This window comes from Colias eurytheme, chromosome 25, assembly GCF_061535395.1.
Source record: "Colias eurytheme isolate Ceu_HAF_F1 chromosome 25, ilColEury1 Martin Lab GWU primary, whole genome shotgun sequence".
In the NCBI taxonomy this organism is placed as follows: domain Eukaryota; kingdom Metazoa; phylum Arthropoda; class Insecta; order Lepidoptera; family Pieridae; genus Colias; species Colias eurytheme.
The window spans coordinates 5,953,808-5,972,928 of NC_143004.1; the positions used below are offsets into that span (position 1 = coordinate 5,953,808).

At 33.5% G+C, this 19,121-nt stretch overlaps 1 protein-coding gene across 1 annotated transcript in view; it reads left to right on the forward strand.

The window, feature by feature from the left end:
• The first annotated feature begins 1,570 nt into the window (after positions 1 to 1,570).
• The window catches only part of LOC149897678 (phosphoenolpyruvate carboxykinase [GTP]-like), a 32,013-nt gene continuing 14,462 nt past the window's right edge, over positions 1,571 to 19,121 (forward strand). The window contains exons 1-2 of the mRNA XM_090116276.1: positions 1,571 to 1,678; positions 12,886 to 12,946. Coding sequence (XP_089972402.1) covers positions 12,915 to 12,946 — 32 coding nt within the window. The 5' untranslated portion in view covers positions 1,571 to 1,678; positions 12,886 to 12,914. The remainder of the gene's footprint in view (positions 1,679 to 12,885; positions 12,947 to 19,121) is intronic.

Below are 19,121 nucleotides of genomic sequence, written 5' to 3' on the forward strand. Positions count from 1 at the left end.
ATTCTACTGCAAACTTTGACACTCGCGCACTGATTTGTCAACTAATCGGGCGATCAGTTCAGGTGCCTAGCATTGTATGGCGGGGAGAGCGCGCTATGTACGGAATGACACGTCCGTTCTGTCGTGCATCGCGTCATTTATGCACTAGTTGGCCAACTAGTCCTGTCGTTCGGGCATGGACGGGACTGGAGGACTGAACGACCAATGAGGCAGACCAATTTGTGTGTATTGCGTCTATACACGTACTTTGAATGTCAGCGTAAACACAGTGGAGGGGCGTTCATTTTTAGATTAGACAATCTATAATTCACTTTTTACATTCCTTTGTAAAATGACGAAACTTCGTGCTTCGCTTAGCCGAAGCTACATTTAGGTACCTACTGATAGATTCATGGATTGTGAGTAAGCAGTAGGTAGTTTTAATTAATGTGGAACCTTTGTTTTCAGAAACTAGTTAAGATCAAGTTAGTTCGATCAATCAAATTTAAAAATAAAAAATCGACGCAGTTAAATTTTGCTCTACCATCAATTATGTAGGCAATCACTGATGGATTCAGTCTACTTGTAGAGATGCTAAATTAAATAGAGTCTAGATTCAAGCATGTGGGGGACCTAGACCACAGAGATAGAGCAAAATTGTACTCCATATTCCATTATTATCATATTACTATAAGAAGGAAAACAAATACGACAGGAGAGATCCGACCATAAAAAACAAGAGACACACATACATAGTTTGAGTACACAGTTACACACATAATGCGTAGAATCCACATAACAACAGTTTTTATAGGCTAAAGAGATATTTCTCTAGTCATGCGTTGATTCAAAACACGATGTTGAATCGAAAACAATAATAATTTTTATCTTAAAAAAAATAGCGATAAAATGGGTGTGTCAAGTTTAAACGCGTATTATTTTTAAACAAATGATAAGGCACTGTTGTGATTTCACCTAAATAAATTCGTAATCAACACATTTATATTTGCCTAAAATCGTTGTATAGTTAGGTAACTAATATACTGAAATTATTAAATCATTTCATTAATAAGGTAGAGCCTATTGAGGTTAGACATCTATATGGAGAAACGTCAATAATTAAAAAAAAAATGTTTTTTTTTTTAATTATTTTCTTTTTATTTTTTTATATTAAGCGGTTTCTCGTTCTGCATGCTTGTCAATGATAGGTGTTGCAATTTATAATCTAGGTAATGTCCTCGTTTAAAGAAATATCTGCCAATCGTATAAAATTTTCTCTTGGATAATTTCCACTTATGGCCTTCATCCTAAGCACATCTCATTGCTCTACAATCTCTACCGTCTACAAATAGGTATATTTTAATTTTTAAAATAAATGCCAGGACATATTCAAATATAGGTACTACATATATTTTAATATTTTTTCTGTGCGATTTTGAAATAAATCGTGGAAAATACCAAAAAAATATAGAAATAGGTCGCTCCTAAAATAGAACAATATATAGGATTAGTCAGCATTGATCGATATCACAAACAATGCCAAAGAAAAGTGACAGTTTATCAATTATCGTCACTATGTAGCAATCGTCGACCGCATCTCTGAGAACCAGCCAGTATGCTACCGGCTAGTTACCAAAGAACACGTGAATAACATAAAATAAGCAGAGCGTGCCTGATTTCACTGTACGATTGCCAATCTGTGAGTACGACTTTTCATTTGACAATTACTTTTTAACATGGCGTTTGTTTATGTCAAAGTGACATTTGGCGCGAATGTCAAAGGTCACTGGTTATTTTTGTTTTAATTTAACGGTTGTTTATTCGATACTTTAATAAATAAATAATAATGTTGTGGTATCTTCTAAACTTCCTGCTCTATTTTATATGAGTAATAAATAATATCATATTTTATGGGTCCCTCAACTGTATTTTATCAATATGTAAACATCAATAATTTCTGGAATTTTTTAATGGAATTTAGATATATTTTTTCGTAAATAATATACTTAGTTTAACAATTTTTCCATAACCCACATAAAAACTTAAAACATACCTACCAGCAATGCAGTGTTTTTCCCCTCTTATTATTATTCAGAATAAAAAACTTTAAAATAAATCGCTACAATTAATTTTCTATTGATATCAACGCAGACTCTACTTCCTAATGAATATAATCGTATAAATTGGAATTTTACCAATTGCATCACAATTTTCTCAACTGATTGTCTTTTAACGATTTAATAACAATATTTCTAGTATTATTAAATAATTGGTATTTTATAAGAAATCACCACATTGCTTTTAGTAGGTTAATTTAAAGGTAAATGCAATTTGGGGAAAGGAGGTGCACAAAACTCGTTTGTAGGTAAGGGCATTTACGCAAGACCAGCATAAGTAACTTAATTTCAAATATTTGCAACGTAAATTGAAGCTTAAATTGAACCAAATAATTTAAAATCGATAGTATCAATAAATTGAATAGTTTTTGTACAACTAGTATGTAGTACCTAGTACCTACTAATTACTATCTCTGTCATACTATTTCAATACTGCTTTTATAATCCATTATTCCGCAACGCCGTACAAAAATCATGGAGACAAGGGGAAAAAATCTCTACCTTTACTTTCAAATTCTCATCTGCCCTCAGTTGAACAGCTTACAAGTGACGGCATAGTGCTGAATCTTATTATTTTATGCTCTTATATCGTTCTAGATAGGTCACCTGGTTATTCAAATGACCCATAACTTTTTCAACATGGGCCTGAAGTCTAAACTAATTATGTCACTTGACCAGATTTAAATAAAACCAAATTATTTACCTTGTGATTTACCTAGATTCGATTGACCAATTAGGTAGGTACATGTTTAACATTAATAAGATACTTATATAGTTTTAGTAAAGTCTATAACAACAAATTTAAGTCAATCAACGAGACTAAATTCCTGAATTGAGCATTTTAAAAGGTTAATAGTATGTAAATAATTATAATAATCAAAGAAGTTTTACCAGTTCCGTCACTAAATGTCACGTTTGTTATAAAAAATTGTCCATATTAATTCATATTAAACAAATTATTTATACTGGACGCCTTTCACAACTTTGTGATTAACTCTTAGTCAAGTTATATGACATTACTGCAACATTCATCAGCTGTTGTCCTAAATACTGATGTAGTACTATTATTATACTATCTGTGCGATATTATAACTCGTAATCTATCACTACATAGTATAAAACAAAGTCGCTTTCTCTGTCCCTATGTCCCTTTGTATGTAAATATTTAAAACTACGCAACGGATTTTTAAAATAGATAGAGTGATTCAAGAGGAAGAATTAAGTATATTATAGGTTTTAGACACAACGAGCAAAGCCACGGGCGGTTAGCTAGTGTACAATATAATGAATTGAAAGCGTATTTGCATTCAAGTCCTTGGTTCTATCCTTTATATAAATTAGGTCCGTTAATGTACAAGAAAATCATCGAAAAAATCATGCGAATGTTGATAAAAAATGCCTTAGTGATGAACCTTCTCCTTTTTTTGAAGTTGAAACTGGTCATGAGTTTATCATACCATATTTTTGTATCCATCTATGATCAATGCTTCTTAAAAACCACGACGTGTTTATTTGCTCTATTTTAACTAAAAGGCGTGAAAACTTGAAATAAAATTACCTAATCCTACTGCTAACGTATCACGTAACCGTAAAGCATGCTTTTTAAATTCGTCCAGTACATAGTTTCTTTATATAGAGACGAACAGACGTACGAAATAAGTTTGAAATGCAGTTTTTCAATCGAGGTAAATAATAGTGTCAATCAATGTGCAGAATCAATGTGCACAATTATCTAACTACCTACTACATTTTTAGTAGTTATTTTATTACACTCTAAGATTATTTGTAGATATTGATAAAAAACATGGTTTAAATTTAAATTCAGTTCTCGTTCCTCCTCTCATCTTGAATCCTTGATCGAGAGAATTCGATTTTTCGTATAGAATATAAAATACATATAAATAATTATTAGATACCTATAGAAAGTCTAAATATTATTAAAATAAAAAAAATAAAAACACTTTACTGTACACACAGATGAAGTTGACAGAAAGACAATAAAAATCAGCACAAGAGGTTTAGCTACAGTAGGCGTTCTTATCGCTCATGAGCGATTTCTTCCAGACAACCAAGCAAAGGAGAGCTGGGAAGTAGGAGAGTTGGCGTGGTACAATAGTAACAGTTACAGTAAGACGTAACATGTACAAATATTGCACAAAGATAATATAAAATTGTAAAAAGATATTGTAAGTCGTTGGCACTTAGCTCTAATAATAAACAAATGTATTGCAATATGGTCTTTAAGTGAAGCAAAATACATATTATGTTTGACTTAGTTATCTTCCCAAGGACTCAAATCAAACCATATTTCATAAAAACACTAGCCTGTTTACGTTAAACATACGCTAATTAAGACTATTATCAATTATATATTCTGTGCTATTATTAACTTATCAAATTTAATCACTTCCAATACTGACTAATAACGATAGTAAACATGCATCATTCGTATTTTTCCCTTCAATATAATTACCGTTATCCGATAGTTAGATCTAATATACCGCCTTTTGTAAGTATTTATCAAGTTTATTTTGCATAACTTAAATATTCGATAGAATCAGCTGATTAAGTATAGCATATTATTTAAAGATACCTTTTTTTTTATAGTGGGGAAATCTTCCAAAGATACCCACGGCCCCCGGGGAAGGAGCCGTGGGTTATGTCGGATTCTTACCGACTAAAACCCCACTGTGTTCCGTCGAGCCGCTTTAATGATGGGGCCGCGGGTATTTGTTGGAATTCTTCCGCGACATATTATTTAAAGATACCTAACTACCAGGTACATGAATCTGGATTATGTCCTATCTTCTCGTTATTAAATTTCTAGTAGGTATATAGTTAAGCTGCAGTAGGCAATGTTGATGGTATAATATTTTTCAAATTACTCATGTACGAAGAAATCGTATTAGTGACCTGACATTATAAATATACTATGACATTATATATAAGTTATTATGTATTATTACTTATATATTTATTACTAGCTTTCTGCCCGCGGCTTCGCCCGCGTTTTCAAAGAAAAACCCGTTCCCGTAGGATTTCCGGGATAAAACCTATCCTATGTCCTTTCTCGGGTATCAAAATATCTCTATACCGAATTTCATGCAAATTGGTTCAGTAGTTAAGGCGTGATTGAGTAACAGACAGACAGACAGACAGAGTTACTTTCGCATTTATAATAGATATTATTAGTATATTAGTATGGATTTACGACATAATTATTTATAGATTTTATTCAATTTTAAAGCAAAATATACCTACCCAAATGTAATGCATCATCACCATAAAATATGTAAGTAGGTAATCCTCATGGTTTTGCGGGTTGTCTCATGTCTGGCAAAAATCACTTACAGCGATAAGACCGCCCTCTGCACATATTTTAACTTGTATATCGCTCTTCTATACTAATTTTATAAAGAGGAAAACTTTGTTTGATTGTAATGAATAGGCTCATAAACTACTGGACCGATTTAAAAAATTCTTTCACCATTCGAAAGCTACATTATCCACGAGTAATACCTATAGGATGGGTTTTATCCCGGAACTATGCGAGTTTTTCTTTGAAACCGCGGGCGGAGCCGCCGGCGGAAAGCTAGTATTTTATAATCCTGTATTTTTGTGTGCAATAAAGAATTTTTCATGCTTTAACACGTTCAGTGCCACCGACTCGCCCGGAGAGTCCACGTAAATTTTATTCCAGCGCCGTAGACTCGCCCGTCGAGTTCAATGTTTTTGCTATTTTTTTCCAAAATGCATGTGTATTTTCTGGTTAAAATGATACTGAAGACTAAATATACCCTAATCTAAAGAATTACGTGGTGGGCCGGGTGTGCAGACCCAGTTTATAATCGAAAGAAAATAAACTATTCTGCAATGCCTTGAACTCGCTAGACGAGTTCACTGACATAGATTCTCAAACTTTTATTAATGAAATATCTATATGTACGGTTGATACTTTTATTTTCATTTTACCAAAAGTCACATTCACTCGTAAAACAACGGCGGATTGTGTTCTACACCTTTCAGGGGCTCGAATTTGGTGTTATTATATAGGCAAAGGTTACCTTACACGCTACTTTATCACGCAATTGCCGACATTTTAAAACTGTTTTTTAAAATATATTCTTAAAAAGCCCGTATCAAAATGTTTCCGGGTAAAATTGTTTTTTTATTTATTCGAATTGTAAACCTCCTGTTTATAAAAACAATATTAGATATTTAAAATATAACCTCAACAATAACCACTATTTATAAGATTGAGAGCCACTGCATAAATTACGAAACAAACTTACCTTTTCTTTTATCTATAGTGTTTCTTGCCATTTTTATATGTTAAATTACACCGTATGTTAGTTAAACTCTTTTTTATTGCGTTAAACACGTAACATATACTGTCACGGCCACAAAAATAACAAAACATTGTTTTTACCCTAACGCAATGCCACTGAACTCGCCTGGCGAGTGATTCAATTCGTGCTGCAGCGCCGGGGACTCGCCTAGCGAGTCCAACGTAAAATGTAGGCGGCATCCGAGAAAACATCGTGAAAATCGTAGTGGTAATGAAAGTGTTAATTCATTCATTCATATACATACCAAAATCTAAACATCATTTATCGAATTGATTTTTATTCAAGAATATTCTGTGAAATCAAGTCGGAAATGGATTTCAAATACATACATATTAAACATAATGTATAGAGAAAATAAATAGGAAATAATACTTAATTAATAAATGAATGCATAATATTATGAGCAAATACGTGACTAAACAAATTTGTTGTTTATGCAATTACGATAATATCGATAGTAACTCATGTGTCATCAGATTATAAAATAATAATCACGGAAAAATACCAAATGTCATACGACGTAAGGACTCTTTTCTTGTGTGGTGTTTCTCGATGTTAGCCAGAAGGGCTGCTACATCTTAACGCGAACACGTGGGTGAACAGAAGGTTCAACCTGCCACAGAATAATAAAAAACTATAGTAGCTAGCCCTGCCACAGAATAATAAATAGTAGCTAGCCCTGCCACAGAATAATAACTAGAAGCTATACCCTGGTATAAACATGCGCAAGTGCGCCCCCTCTTGACGGTGATCATGAACCTCGGCTGTCGCTTGAGTGAGATCTCTTAAGTTGGCGGGGGGAAATTAATTTTTAGCACTTTTTTTGGCTCTTTAACTGTTCTTCATTGTTCTATCAAAAATTTTTTTGGTAGAACATTTATTACTAGCATTCCACCCGCGGCTTCGCCCCCTTTTAAAGAAAAACCCGCATAGTTCCCGTTCCCGTGGGATTTCCGGGATAAAACCTATCCTAAGTAATCCAAGTAACCTTCTATACGTGTGCTAAATTTCATTGTAATCGGTTCAGTAGTATTTGCGTGAAAGAGTAACAAACATACATCCATCCTCACAATCTTTCGCATTTATTTAGGTACCTATTTATAGGTACCTATTATTATAGGTACCTATTAATTTAGAGATAGGTAATATTATACAAGAAAAGACCGGTAAAGGGTTATAATATATTATCTGTACGTGGTAAAGGCATGTAGCGTAGGCCGTAGCAACCATTACTAGAACCAAAGCATCAAATATTAGGTATGTACTTATGTTTGTTTTTGTATTATTAGTATTATTCTGACCCATTATTTATTTGAGATAATAACAGCGATACGAGCAGCTGTTATTAATTTCTTTAGTGACGTCATTTGATAATAGAACCGCATAATGATCGCATTTTACTTATATTTATATATGTTGTATTCATGTAATGAAATAAGTTCTATAGCAGATAATAATAAATACAGATAAAAAATCTGTTTGACGTCTCAAGGTTTAAAAAATAAAAATACAGGGTGATGAGATGATAATATGTATTAGATACATATTATATTTCGAGCTAAATAAAATATATAAGGAAAAAGAGATCGTGTGTGCTGAGCACACGTGTCAGAAGTGAAACTTCTTTGGCAAGATTTTAAGATACCAAAATCGTCGCCTTACTCCATGATGTGGTATTGCCATGACCTTGAAATTTTACAATTTTTCTCTCAACGCGCAAAAAAACAGATAAACCATTATTTTGTATAGAGAATCTCTTAATTAAATGATGACCTATCAAATAGATTGAATACAATCAATCTTAATACAAGTATTGCGAAAGTAAAACGTCAGAGAGAATGAGATCAAAATAGTTCAGGGTTACATTCGCTCTACAGTACTGCGTAATATAAATCTTGTTGGGTTTCTGTGCCATATATAGGTCGTACAGTTGCTAATATAGGTACAAGATAGGTGTATACTATAGGCACAGCTATAGGTACAGTTATTAGCTGTGCCGCGCGGTTTCAACTTTCACCCTTTGGTGTCTCGCGGACGAACCCGTAGGCAAAAGCCCGTATTGCTTATGTGTTATTCTGGTATATAATCTACATCACTACCAAGTTATATCAAAATCAATTCAATAGTTTTTTTTTCCGTGAAACAGGAATAAACATTAATATATCCTTACAAAATACAAACTTTCATATCCATACTAATATTATAAATGCGAAAGTAACTCTGTCTGTCTGTTACTCAATCACGCCTAAACTACTGAACCAATTTGCATGAAATTTGGTATGGAGATATTTTGATACCCGAGAAAGGACATAGGCTACCTTTTATTGCGAAATAGGTATGTAGTATGTACCACGGTCCACGGGCGAAGCCGGGGCGGACCACTAGTTTACAATAAGAGAGAGATTATACTATAAATTTTGTAGTAGGTATTAGCTGCCCCAGACTACTTCGTCTATTTTACTCTCAAAAGGAAATTTTTTACAACATTTTTCATTGATGCTCCGCTCCTGTTGGTTTTAGGCACTGTAGGCTAATGAAATGTAGATAAAAATATTATTAAAAAATAAGCAGATTTTTTTCAATTCAAACTCAAACTCAAACATTTATTTATTTAATTAGACTTCTTATAGAAGCACTTTTGAAACGTCATTACATATTTTAAAATTTACCACCGATTCGGAAAGCAGTATCTACGGAGAAGAACCGGCAAGAAACTCCACAGTTGCTCTTTTAAATCATGTCAGTTTTACAATTTTACAAAATACATATGTAACATCATATATTATAATAACATGCCAAAGAACTGTCCTGTGGTTTTTACGCGACAACCCTCCATGGGTTTTTATCGTCCATATATTCCTGAATACTGTAGTACGCTCTCTGAACTAGTACATTTTTTATATAAGTTTTAAATTTAGAACTACTAAACTCTTTAATATTAATAACTCTTTAATATTAATAACTTCTTTAATATTCAAACCAGTAGTTCCTGAGATAAGCAGGTACGATGACAAAGCAGATTTAAAAACATAATACATAATAAGAGCAAAGCAGTATCGTGATTCAAAATTGATATAATATTTTTATCTCACATAGTAACGAGAATACCAAACATAATAATATATAGGTAATACATTCAAAATACCTACAATCTACAAAAAAAAATTAAAATATCACATATCTATACTAATATTATAAAGAGGAAAGGTTTCTAATTACCTATGTATGTATGGTTTTCACGCATAAACTATACTAGACCGATTTCAAAAATTCTTTCACCATTAGAAAGCAGCATCTTCACTGAGCAACATATGCTAGGTTTTATCCCGGAAATCCCACGGGAACGGGAACTATGCGGGTTTTTCTTGGAAAACGCGGGCGAGGCCGCAGGCGGAAAGCTAGTACATAATATGAAGTCTTTCCTTGCCTTTCCCATACTTATTCCTAAGTATGTGAATATTAAACATTGAACGGTGAAAGATTTTTAAAATCTGCCTAGTGGTTCCTGAGATTAGCCTGCTCAAACAAACTAGTGACTAGAGAGACTCGCTGTGAGAGCTCTAGCTGTAGAGACTAGAGTAGTCTGTATGTTATTAGTATAGTATATTATACTCATGCCACCTCATGTAGTGTCACAGTTGGTATAGTATATTTTTAAAGTGAGAGAATCCACACAATCTATTCTGCTGAAATAGTTCGTAATCACTGCACCATTTGGCTAAAGCAAAAGTTCTATTAGACCGGGCTCCAAGGAGATGTTCGTTTGCATAAATAGCGGACCTAAATCTGACTTCTGATATATATTGTATAGATCCCAGACATCCTATAGACAGATGTTGCCAACCAGTTTTGTGGTCCCCTTCCCCGCACCCCGGTAATTAAATATGGCATACAAAGAAAAAAATAAACATTTCCAAAACATGCCGTGTGGGGTATCAAATGAAAGAGCTTATTGAGTAGATCACGAATATATAGCATACTATAACATTTCTTACACTTTCTCTAAGATTTTTTAGAAAATTTACGAAAATGGTCCATTTTTGAGTTAACTTTAAACCACTATAGATTGAAAACTCATGAATATATTTTTTAAATTATTATTTTAAATAATTAACAATAGTCCATTGTTTACGATTCAATAGTTCGTACAGTGAAATAGTTGCATGGGGGAGTGGGGGGAGCATTCAAAGATGGCGAGTATATTTTCAAGTTTATGCCAGAAATAAAGGCCTAATACAAAAATATCGGTGTCAGGGCTTAGAATAATTATCTCTGCACTGTCTTTGTGTTTGACTGAATGAAAAATATGGCAGAAAATTCTTGAATCAGCCTCTGTGTGATTAGATTTGGCATAAACTTGAAAATATACTCGCCATCTTTGGATGCTCCCCCCTCTTCCCCATGCAACTATTTCACTGTACGAACTATTGAATCGTAAACAATGGACTATTGTTAATTATTTAAAATAATAATTTAAAAAATATATTCATGAGTTTTCAATCTATAGTGGTTTAAAGTTAACTCAAAAATGGACCATTTTCGTAAATTTTCTAAAAAATCTTAGAGAAAGTGTAAGAAATGTTATAGTATGCTATATATTCGTGATCTACTCAATAAGCTCTTTCATTTGATACCCCACGCGGCATGTTTTGGAAATGTTTATTTTTTTCTTTGTATGCCATATTTAATTACCGGGGTGCGGGGAAGGGGACCACAAAACTGGTTGGCAACATCTGTCTATAGGATGTCTGGGATCTATACAATATATATCAGAAGTCAGATTTAGGTCCGCGATTTATGCAAACGAACATCTCCTTGGAGCCTGCTCTATATAGGTTGATTAAACAATTCGCGATAAAAATATTCAAATTATGAGAAATATTTATTTGACATTACAAATACGATCTCTATTCGCGATTTTTTCATTTATATTGACAAACATTGCTACTAGGTAGTTACGCATCCACCCCCAACCCTCTGTATTAGGTTGAGCAATAGCCTTCCGCTGGCCTCAGCAAGACCACCGGAGAGTTCTTGCAATTTAGCATAAGCATTGCAGTTATTGAAAAACATTTGTTTCGCAATATTGTATCGATGGTACCATGTATGTAATTCTGAGCATTAACATTTGTGACTCCAAATCGTCCACTTGTTATAGTTAAGTAATTAAATAAGTTTAATTTTAATTGTATTTTTATTTCTTTTTAAAAAAGTCAAATCGCTCCCGCAAAGTTTAACTAGGTATACAGTTGTTTATAGTTTATACCTGTTGTTTATACGTATATATTTTGAATAATAATCGACAATTAACTTAAGGTCAAGATATTTTTTATCAATTGTATTTAAGACTTGTTTATTTTGCGGCAAATTTAATTTTAAAGCAATTCAAAAGATAACCGTCGTTAAACGATATATTACATAGAGTTATTGTATTTTTTTTATAAATATCTCATCTTATTAGGTTTGGGTACCTAATAGATATTTACTCATTAATAAATTGTTAAACAAAAATAATAAAAAGTATTTTTAAGTCTGTAATTCGCTCTACAATTTAACTGTATGGACTGGAGCTCACATAAAGTCTCAAAACATAAAACGAAATATATTTCTATCTGTATCAAAAAATATATTGAATACTTAGTTTGAATGTTTAAGAAAAATAATAATCTACTTAAACTTTAAATATAAATAATACTTAAACTTGAAAGCCACACGAGTTTTATTGAAATAAATCAACCAATGTAGACGCCTTTAAAATTAGAGGTATCGAAAAAATTAACTTTATACTTAAAATAACAAATAAAAAACTAAGTAGGTAGGTATATAAAATATAATTTTGTGAAACAAAATTATATTCTAATCTTAGACGTTATTGTTATAAAGATTTAATTATATTATTCAGGTAAATAATATTTAATTTACGTACTTAGGACTGTCACTGTACTCTTCAAATAAGCAAAGAAACAAAACCTTTTTAATCCTTTTTGTTCTTTACTAACAAATGTTGAAATAATCCTGAAAATATATTAATAATTAAACGTTCCCTAATTAAACTTAAATTGTTTCTTTTGTAAAATATATTAATGAAATGAATAATAATATACCTACTTACATAAAATCTATATTCGGATAGGGCTGTCAGATGTGTATTGTGTAAGAGTAATTTTTTACTCATTTTAAAATCATAATATTATTCTCACGAGGACTCACAATTCATACGGTCATTTAACTAGTAATATAGATTTTGGTCAATTTATCTTACATCGGCTGTTTATTCTAATTACATTAGACGCAAATTTTCATGGACATTTAGTCACAGAAAATTTTGTTTCAGCGTCCTAAGTCCTTTAAAAATAAAAAGAATTAAGTATAAATCATAGTTACTTAATAACGTCTTCTTTTTGACAAGACTTTCTAACTAAATTATTATTTTTTCACAGGAAACCATTGAAGGCCAACAACGATCAAGATGGTGTACTTCATTACAAGGATATCGAAAAAGTACGTAAAAATTGTTAAGTAGGGGAGACCGAGGGGTTTTGAAACAAAGGTGAGTTGAAACAGCCCCGATTTCTCGGAACCTAAAACTATTAGCGATCTGGCAACGTCTTTTTTAACCAACTCCCTCCACCAGCTATCGCGTCAGTTCACGCCGGTGGCGTCATTTGTGCAGTTGTGTAGTTCTGAATGACATGTGCCGAAAATCGCAAAAAGTAAGTATTTCATGATTTTTTACGATGCTCGTACTTTAATATTGGTTTTGTTTTTTGGGTTGAGTTATATATGTTTTAAAAACTTATTATCTATAGATTCTTGAAATATACTTGGTAAATTTGATTTCTGTGTATTTACTGCTTGATCGTGATTTGAATAAAAATTGGGAGGTTTTTTCTCACCGAGGTGATTTGAAACAGACTGTTTCAACTCTCCTTGTTTTCAATTTAATATCTGATTATAACAAAAAAGTACGAAGATTATAGGATTTTATTGTTGATTTAATGTGTTTATTTGTTAAAGTATGCCTACTGGAGGAACTAAAACTAAAAAAAGATCAAAACCAGGCTGTGAAACTAAAAAGGTTAAGGTTGTCAAGAAACGAAGATAGAGATGAAGAAGAAGAGGAACCCTGCTGCATTTGCTGTATGGAATCATATTCAAATAATAGATCCAAATAAAAGTGGGCTCAATGTCTGAAATGCCAATTGTGGGTTCATGAAGCTTGTGCTGGTGGAGAACTTTGTCTTTGACATTTTTTAGATTATTGTTCCTTAAATAGTTTATAGGGACCAAGTCCGGAACGAAGTAATTCGCCAGAGAACGAAAGTTACCGACATAGCTCAACGGATTAGCGTGCTGAAGTGGCAGTGGGCCGGTCATATGTGCCGCAGAACGGACAACCGCTGGGGCACACATGTACTAGAGTGGAGACCGCGGCTCGGCAAACGTAGTTTAGCACGCCCTGCTACAAGGTGGAGTGACGACATGATAAGGTGGAGTTGCTGGGCATAACTGGCGTCAACGAGCGAATGACCGGGCTCAATGGCGTGCCATGACTGAGGCCTATGTCCAGCAGTGGACAAACATGGGCTGTTAATGATGATGATGATGATGAAATAGTTTATAGTAGGTACTGATTGTAATACTTTAAAAACGACTGATTATTAACTATTTTATGTCAAAGATTTAGTTTTATAAAAATGTAAAACATTTTGTTGATTCGACTGATTATAATTGATGTTACGCATGTTATTTTTTTTTTAATTTAGGTGTTTATTATTTGTATTAGACCTACTTGACTGATATGTCATTAAAATATTACTTATAAAGGTCGTTGATTACTTGAAAATATAAGTTTTAATTAAAACCTTTGAATTAAATCATCATTTTTATTTTTCAGCTCCTATTACTCCCCAGAATCATAATGTTTCAACTCTCCTCGACCTCTGTTTCATCTTACCTCGGTATGAGGGGAATTGAAACAAGGTGACTTGTTACGATTAAGTCAATTTTTCACCACCATGTATAACGCTAACCGTTTATTTATGCTAACCCTTCGCAAGTGTATAGAATACCCTATCGATTGATACCAGTACCATAAGATTTCTGATAATAGCATGAGTTATATCAAACAAAACGTGAAAATTGTTTCAACTCCCCTCGGTCTCCCCTACCATTTTTAAAATAACGGACAATAATTTATGCTAGAACTCTACCACAATAACGATAAAATACATAGTTATTTTAATGCCACAGTAGAGGTCCGCGCCACGCCGGCGTGCCGCCGCCGAGAGACCCCGGCGCGCCGCCGCCGCCGCCGGGTCACAGTAAAATTGGCGCCGAGTTCAAATTTTGCGCGCGAACCATGTGTCACGCACGCGTTGTTGTCTACAACACGGCAACGTCGCATCGATATAGTAGACAATGTCTACTATATCGATGTACTATATCGATATATCGATTATCCCACCTCAAAGGAAAGCCTCAATGAGAGTCGAAACAAACTTGTGTCTGAGGTCGAGTCTTCTTTCCAAGAAGTCTCGGATTGGGGCGAACCTAATCTTGTCGAGTTCAATCCCCTAAAGACACAGGTTTGCGCGTTCACCGCTAAAAAGACCCCATTTGTCGTAGAACATCGGTTTAAAAGTAATCCCCTTAGTATATCGGAATCCTCGAAGTTGAAATCTCGAGTGACGTTCAATTCCGCAGTCATTTGGAAGCGAAGGCTAAATTAGCCTCGAAAAAACTTGGTGTGCTCAGTAGATCGAGACAGTACTTCAAGCCGGCCCACCGACTTCAGCTGTACAAGGCTCATCTCTGGGCTGGAGCCCCACAGTATCAACTCCTTCCTCTTGACCGCATCCAACGCCGAGCAGCTCGAATTGTCGATGACCGTAGGCTTTCCGATAGGCTCGATCCACTGTCAGTGCGAAGAGACGTTGCGTCTCTCTGTATACTGTACAGAATCTACTATCGGGAGGTGCTCTGAGGAATTGTTCCACCTTTTACCAGCCGCACAGTTCCACCACTGCCTCCACTGGACCACACGCCGTAAAAACCAGTTCCATCCGCACCATCTGGATGGTTGGCGCTCCACCACTGTCCGCTTCACCCGCAACTTCCTTCCGCGTACGGTGAAACTATGGAACGATTTGCCACCTGCGGTGTTCCCGAACAACTACGACATTGGGGCCTTCAAGAAAAGAGCTTATTTGTCCATAAAAGGCCGGCAAAGCACCTGTAACACTTCTAGTGTTACAAGTGTTTATGGGCAGTGGTGACTAGGTACTTAACATCAGGTGGCCCACCTGCTCCTTTGCTTGCTCTGACATAACATTGCCAATAAAATTATTGGCAATGTTTATATAATTATCATGTTCATCACTAAATAGTTAAGCTACTTGATTTTAATAAAAATATTTTTTTTATAAAACTTAAAGAGAGATTTTTCTACTGCCCGCCCACCCCCTAATAACTTTAAAAATAACTAGCCCACGCCGGCGACGCCGCGCCACGCCGGGTGCCGCACCCGGCGCGCCGCCGCTGGGCTTTTGGACTGCGGCGCGGACCTCTATGCCACAGTTTGATCATATTTTCTGAGATTGAAATATTTTTCAAGCCCAGTACTTCTCATAAACATAATTTTAAGAAAGTCTTATTTACAAAACCAAACCTATCAATAACATAATATCTATAAAACAATGGAAACATACATAAAGTCAACGTACACAAAACGTGCAACGTATTATTGTAAACATAATTATATTTATAACGTATGGGTTCAAAGGTCGAGATAGCGCGGAGGCACGGCCGCGAGCCCCTCTTGCATCATTGAGTTATCAGCTGATGCCTGATACTAGTATATAAATATTTTATAACAATATTTGTATACCTAAAACGAATGGATTTTATTGGGTTATGTTTACCAAAGACATATAATATATTAAAGCCTAACGCGCCACAGATAACACAAAACTAGGCAAAAGCTTTCCTAAGCAATGAGGTTAGGGTTTAAAACCGTAATTCTTAGGTAAATTCGAAAAACACTCCTATTTATAGCTGTTAGCTATACAAGTACATACTTACCAACATAATATAATATGTGTACAGTTTTGAATAAAATAACGCTAGTTTTATTTTAATAAAAGGTGTACCTACAGTAATAAAAAGAAGCATTCATGTTTAAATAATAATAGGTAGGTAGGTACTTATAGATTACATATATTTTTGACAAGATGGAAGACTGCAAAAATATTTTGCTTTTAATAAAATTTGCTCGATATCTATTTGTTTAAAAATGATTAAGTATTTGTTTATGAAACCGATAGAAGTAATTTTATTGCCATCAGACCAAAAACACGACCCAAGTTATCAAATATAAACTTACTCCAATTGCTAAATATTGTTTAAATTTGGTAGATATGAATTTTACTGCTAACTAATTTGGTAATAATCCTTGCACCAATCAAATGCTTACAATTTTTGTAAATGCTGTTATTGATATTTCTGCATATTATGTAGATATACCAATTGATTTATTCATTGATTAACGTACTAATTAACGCAATATACGGACAGTATAACCTACTTTACTATATCATTTTCTGATTTTCATGTTATTAGGCCTAAGTGTTTGATATTTTTAATAGGATATTTTTCGTTGCTACGTAATTTTATTTGAATAACAATATTATCAGAATACTGTATCACACCTACCTACTAACTTTTTGTGTACTTAATTTTCCTTTATTTTCTTGTGAATTTTCTCCACATTCCTAATGGGAAAGATATTCTATGTTATAATAGACAAGCAAAAACTCATAACACATAATTTGTTTTACTATAGATATCTGAAATATTAATTCGTTATCACGGATCTTTGACCCCTGTGTCTGGGCATACCCTCTGGTTATTTTCCTCCATCTTTCTCGGTATTGCACGCCTCATAAGCGAAGCGTTGAGGTGGGTACTACTGTCGCTTCGCGCAAAACATCTGATTTTTCAAACTTAAAATGTCTTTATGTATCATACATTGCACTTGTAAGATAATACATACACACACATATTAAGAAAAAACACTATTTTTAACGTTCATGATATTTTTTATGTCATTTTTGTTATTTAAACTAGTTAAAAAACAGTTTAAAAAAGTTCTGTCTTGGACGTCCGTGTGTCTGTATGTGCGGATCCTTTTTCTTGTTAACACGATAGCGACCGAAATACTTTACTAATCGAGTCTTTTTTTTTCTCTTACGCTTGAGTATGCTCAGGAATAGAACCCTTTCATTTTTCAGGGTCTGATTCGATGTGGTTTAATTGTTATTAAATAAACAAAAAAAAACTCGGATGTTTTTTTTTTTTTTTTGAAGTGAATTTTTATATTTTTATTGAAATTGATTCCAGAAGATTACTGGGAACTTTAAAAATTCATTTTGTTACTTTTATTAGTAGGTACGATCCTTATAAGTATTTTAGTGTATTCAACCAACTTAAAAAAGTGTGACTATTTTACAACAATTTGAATATGAATTGTATTATTGTATACCACAATATCGAAGCTTTTTAAGAAATGTATAAAATACTTTTTTAAGAATTATTATCATACATAATATTATGTTACCGGCAATATATTAAAACCGGCATTGTATGCAATTCTTAGTAAATGTATGTTATTCCGAGAAACAGTCGGAATGAAATAAATTAAATTCGTCACATTACCTACTTATATCTTTAAATCTGAACTTTTCCTAAGTAGCAAACACATTTGCAAATGTGGGTGGTTTTGGGGGTAGCTATTAACCAATATGAGGTCAAAACTAAAATCCAAGATGGCGCCGACGAAAATTTGAAATCTTTTCGTCATGGGTGTCATTTTCATGGTTTTTGGGGTAGCTATTAACGAATATGAGGTCAAAACTATAATCCAAGATGGCGCTGATGAAAATTTGACTTTTTTTCGTGATGGGTGTCATTTTCATGGTTTTTGGGGTAGCTATTAACGAATATGAGGTCAAAACTAAAATCCAAGATGGCGCCGACAAAAAATTTACATCTTTTCGTCATGGGTGTCATTTTCATGGTTTTTGGGGTAGCTATTAAACAATATGAGGTCAAAATTAAAATTCAAGATGGCGCCGACGAAAATTTTACATATTTTCGTCATGGGTGTCATTTTCATGGTTATTTTGTTCTCTTACGCTTGAGTATGCTCAGGAATAGAACCCTTTCATTTTTCAGGGTCTGATTCGATGTGGTTTAATTGTTATTAAATAAACAAAAATAATAATTAATAAATAATTATTAAAAAAAAATTATGAGGCGTGCACTTTTGGATTTTCCAAACTATTGTTAATTTATTAACATTTGGATAAACTTGACTCGATATTCTAACAACAGTAACAAAGCATTTTATCTATTTCTATCTTATATTTTGTACACTATTCTCAAAACTAGGTTATGTTATGTACAAGTAATCGAAAAACGATACAATTTTAAATGACGAAACAGGAAAAGAATATACATTTGTATGTTTATCTTAAACGTTTGTTATTTTTTTACAATACAATCTCAGTTTTTCTCCGAATATTCATTTTGCAAATCATTCAACAATTAGAGATAAAGACAATTATTTCTCAAAGCTTTTCAAACCTGTATATATTTGAGATCTAGGATTATTTTG